The 3735-nt window shown below is 55.9% G+C and overlaps 1 protein-coding gene across 1 annotated transcript; it reads left to right on the top strand.

Moving 5' to 3' along the window:
• The first annotated feature begins 1756 nt into the window (after positions 1 to 1756).
• Positions 1757 to 3472, top strand: LOC116786253. The gene is made up of 3 exons (XM_032686701.1): positions 1757 to 2088; positions 2219 to 2536; positions 2987 to 3472. Exons 1-3 carry the CDS (start codon positions 2023 to 2025, stop codon positions 3470 to 3472), a joined length of 870 nt encoding a protein of 289 aa, XP_032542592.1. The 5' UTR covers positions 1757 to 2022.
• The last annotated feature ends 263 nt before the right edge of the window (positions 3473 to 3735 follow it).

The raw sequence follows: 3735 nt of genomic DNA, 5'->3' as shown, positions 1-3735 counted from the left end.
TCTGAGATCATCAAGCTCAACCTTTGATCCGACAATGCCGTGGTAACCAGATGATTGCAATAAGTGCCACCTCCAGTCTCATCTGAAAAACCTCCAGGGACGGAGAATCCACCACTTCCCTGGCCAGCCCATTCCAATGCCTCATTACTCTCTCTGTAAAGAATTTCTTCCTAATATCTAACCTAAACCTCCCCTGGCAGAACTTAAGACCATGCCCTCTTGTCTTACTGAGAGCTACCTTGGAGAGGAGACCAACCCCCACCTGGCTACAACCTCCTTTTAGGGAGTTGTAGAGAGTGAGGAGGTCTCCCCTGAGCCTCCTCTTCTCCAGCCTAAAAACAACCCCAGCTCCCTCAGACTCTCCTCATAGGACTTGTGCTCCAGTCCCTTCACCAGCCTCGTTGCTCTTCTCTGGACCTGCTCCAGCACCTCCATATCCTTCCTGAACTGAGGGGCCCAGAACTGGACACACTACTCCAGCTGGGGCCTCATCAGCACTGAGTCCAGGGGCAGAATCACTTCCCTGCACCTGTTGGCCACACTGTTCCTGATACAGGCCAGAATGCCATTGACCCTCTTGGCCACCTGGGTACACGGCAGGCTCCTGTTCAGCTTCCTGTCAATCCAAACTCCCAGGTCCCTTTCTGCCTGACTGCTCTCCAGCCACTCTGTGCCCAGTCGGTAGCACTGCAGGGGGTTGTTTTGGCCAAAGTGCAGGACCTGGCACTTGGCCTTGATCCCGTTGGAATCAGCCCAACTCTCCAGTCTGTCCAGATCCCTCTGCAGAGCCCTCCTGCCTTCCAGCACATCAAGACTCCCAACCAATTTAGTGTCATCTACAAATTAGCTGAGGGTGGATGCAATCCCATCTAATTTTTATTACCTCGATGCAGGTGACAGCTGCTGCAGGTATAAGAGCTCTCTTTCCTCTGGTCCTTATATCTGTTTAAGATATAATAATCATCAAAGGGAATGGTTTTCTGTGGTTTCTTCCATCTGCCATGGGACACCTGCGCTGGGGGCAGGGTATGGGATCAGCTTCCAGGGCTCTGGGATGTGAGGTGACCTGCTGCTCCAAGAACATCCAGCTGTCAGACTATTTCAATCAAAGTTTCCGTTTAGCCCAATTAACTGGGTTTCTGCAGTTTAGAAATGGTACTCCCCAATTTAGTGCCCTCACCGAGACTCTCCTTAAGCACAGCGCTGCTCTCTTTTCTCCTTCGCCTTCCCCCTGCAACGGGATTGATTTCAAAATTGGGGCACAAAATGTGGGAGAAGAAGAATTTCCTGGAAACAGCAGGGAGAGAAGAAAACAACCCCTGAGAGTGACAACATTTAGACAAAAGCATATAAAGGGGAGAGTGATTCCCTGCCGACCCAGGGTTTCACCGAACACTACTGGATGTCTTCCCCTGCCTTTTCAACCAGAAGCCACGTCCTTCTTCTCGGAAGTCAGTGAGTCGCTTGCCACCAGCACTGGCAACGATGCCGGGGGGTACCAACTTACGTTAGGCTACGGCCACGTCTCCCCAACCGCACCACTGCAGGGCTAATGGAAAAAAAACTAAGCCTTTCACGGCAGGAAGCAGGACGCTTGCGTGCATACAAGAAAGGGATTCAAAGACAAAAAGGGGAGACATAGTCCAGTTTGAAATTTCAGAGTAGAATTTTTATTTCCTCTGAGCAGACAAAAGCTACTGCAGGTCTAAGACCTCTCTTTCTTCAAGTTCTTCTCTCTGGTGAAGTTCTAAGGACAAAGGTCTCTAAGGTTTTTCCAAAGTTTCTCGTCTCTGCTGTGGAACGCCTGCACCGGCAGCAGGGTGTGGGGTGAGCTGTCGGGGCTTTGTGACGCAGGGCTGCCTTGTGCCCGGAGACCACTGTGACACGGCAGCCAGCCCCTCTGGCCATGGGGGGATTGCGGGAGCCCTGGGGTACCCAGTGCCAGGAGAGCAGCTCCCACAGGAGGCAGCATCTCCCCTGGGTGCTTTGGCACGTCTCTGCCAGAGAATACCAAAGACAGAGATGGAGAACCTTGCCAAGAATGCAAATTCTCAGCTCCGCGAGGAGAACTTGGAGACAGGGCGCCAAGTGAGGGATGGGGCAGGAGGGAGAGGCTGCCGGTGGGACAGGGCTGGCCCAGGGCTTGCTGGCATTGGGGGACGCTGTGCCAAGGCAGCTGCCTCCATGCTATACCACCTCCTGCGTTTCCTTCCCGCAGGCGGGCAACACCCAGCCCCACGCAGCGCCTCCAGAGAGCCTGGGCCGGGCCTCGTCCCTCCATGGCGACGGCCTGCCAGCGCTCCCCGGCCAACAGAGCTTGCAGGGCACCAGCAGCCGCCCAGCCATTGTGCCAAGCAAGATGGAGCCTGCGCAGGGGCTGGAGACCAGCTGCCAGGCCCACCCCAAGCTCAGGGCTTCTTGGAGCAAAGCCACCCTGCCATGGCAGCAGCACTGCCTGGAGGAGGAGGAGCTCCCAGAGCAGACGGGCCATGACCATCTGGCCTCCCTGCCATGGCATGATGGCAGAGCCGGGCAGGGAAATGCCAAGGACGGGAGGGGATGGCATCAGAGGGGACAGGGGGATGATCCTCCCTCTCCTGGGGCCAGCCGCTGCACTGCACCACTGCAGCCCCATCATCTCCCACAGCCCTGTCCCAGTGGCTCCTGCTGCCAGCTGCCCGGCACGCATTTGCTGGGGGGGAAGCGGGAGACCTTGACAAAGCACCCGATCCCAGAATCCTTAGGCTTGCAAGGGCTCTCTGGAGATCATCCACTCCAACCTCCCTGCCAAGCCAGGCTCACCTGAGGCAGCTCACACAGCAATGCGTCTGGGGAGCTTTGCAATGCCTCTGCAGATGGAGATTGCAGCACCTTCCTGGGAAGCCTGTGCCAGTGCCCTGCCACCCTCAGTGTCAAGAAGTTCTTCCTCCTCACCTTGAGGGAGATCTCCTCCACAAATGTCCCTCTCTCCTTTCTCATCTGCCAGGCAAACCCAGAACTGACAGGCCTGGAGGGACTGGAGGCCATCTCCAGCCAGCAGAAGGTGCTGGAGTGGCTCGAAGCCTATTTCGGCGCAACCACTACCTATGCACTGGCCGCTCTGCCCTGGCAAGAGTCCTGGGTGCCGGCGCTGCAGGCAGGACCTCGCCTTTTGCCCGAACAGCCCCTTGGCCACACATCTCCTTCTGCCACGGCTGCTCACAGCCTGGCGCGACGCCAGCCGTGCTCCCTGTTGGGCAGGCTGCTCGGGGCTGCGCGCAGGCTGTTCTTTGGCAGCCGTGTCCCACCAGAGCGGGAACAGCAGCGCCGGGCTCACAGTGACCCTGCTGAGCCTCAGCAGCGGCCGGCCGAGAGCGCGGTACAGGGAGGCCCCCCGGCCGTGGCTGCAGGGACAGCGCCTCAGCCATTCGCCTGCCCCAGGCGCACCCTGCCCGACTGGGCTCACCCGCTCATTCCTGTGACCAGCCTATGAGGCCCCAAAAGACACCTTAGGCCTTCAGCTGGTTCACAGGTTGAGCAGAGTTTGCCCAGAGACAGTAGGCTATAGATAGATTAGATAGGTTATAAAATAGGTAGATGGATAGAGAAAGATTGATAGATAGATTATATAGATAGATAGATGGATAGACTGATAGAGAAAAAAGATAGATAGATAGATAGGTAGGTAGATAGATAGATATTAATAGATTATAACTTTTCTTCAATAAAAACTTCAATTTCACCCAAATTCCTGAG

This window comes from Chiroxiphia lanceolata, chromosome 4, assembly GCF_009829145.1.
Source record: "Chiroxiphia lanceolata isolate bChiLan1 chromosome 4, bChiLan1.pri, whole genome shotgun sequence".
NCBI lineage: Eukaryota > Metazoa > Chordata > Aves > Passeriformes > Pipridae > Chiroxiphia > Chiroxiphia lanceolata.
This window is presented reverse-complemented; position numbering and strand designations above follow the sequence as displayed.

Coding starts and splice junctions, on each gene's coding strand:
- LOC116786253 (XM_032686701.1), top strand. CDS start 2,023: ATGGAGAACCTTGCCAAGAATGCAAATTCTCAGCTCCGCGAGGAGAAC. Junction 2,089..2,218: donor ACTTGGAGACAGGGCGCCAA/GTGAGGGATGGG, acceptor TCCTTCCCGCAG/GCGGGCAACACCCAGCCCCA. Junction 2,537..2,986: donor ATGATGGCAGAGCCGGGCAG/GGAAATGCCAAG, acceptor CTCATCTGCCAG/GCAAACCCAGAACTGACAGG.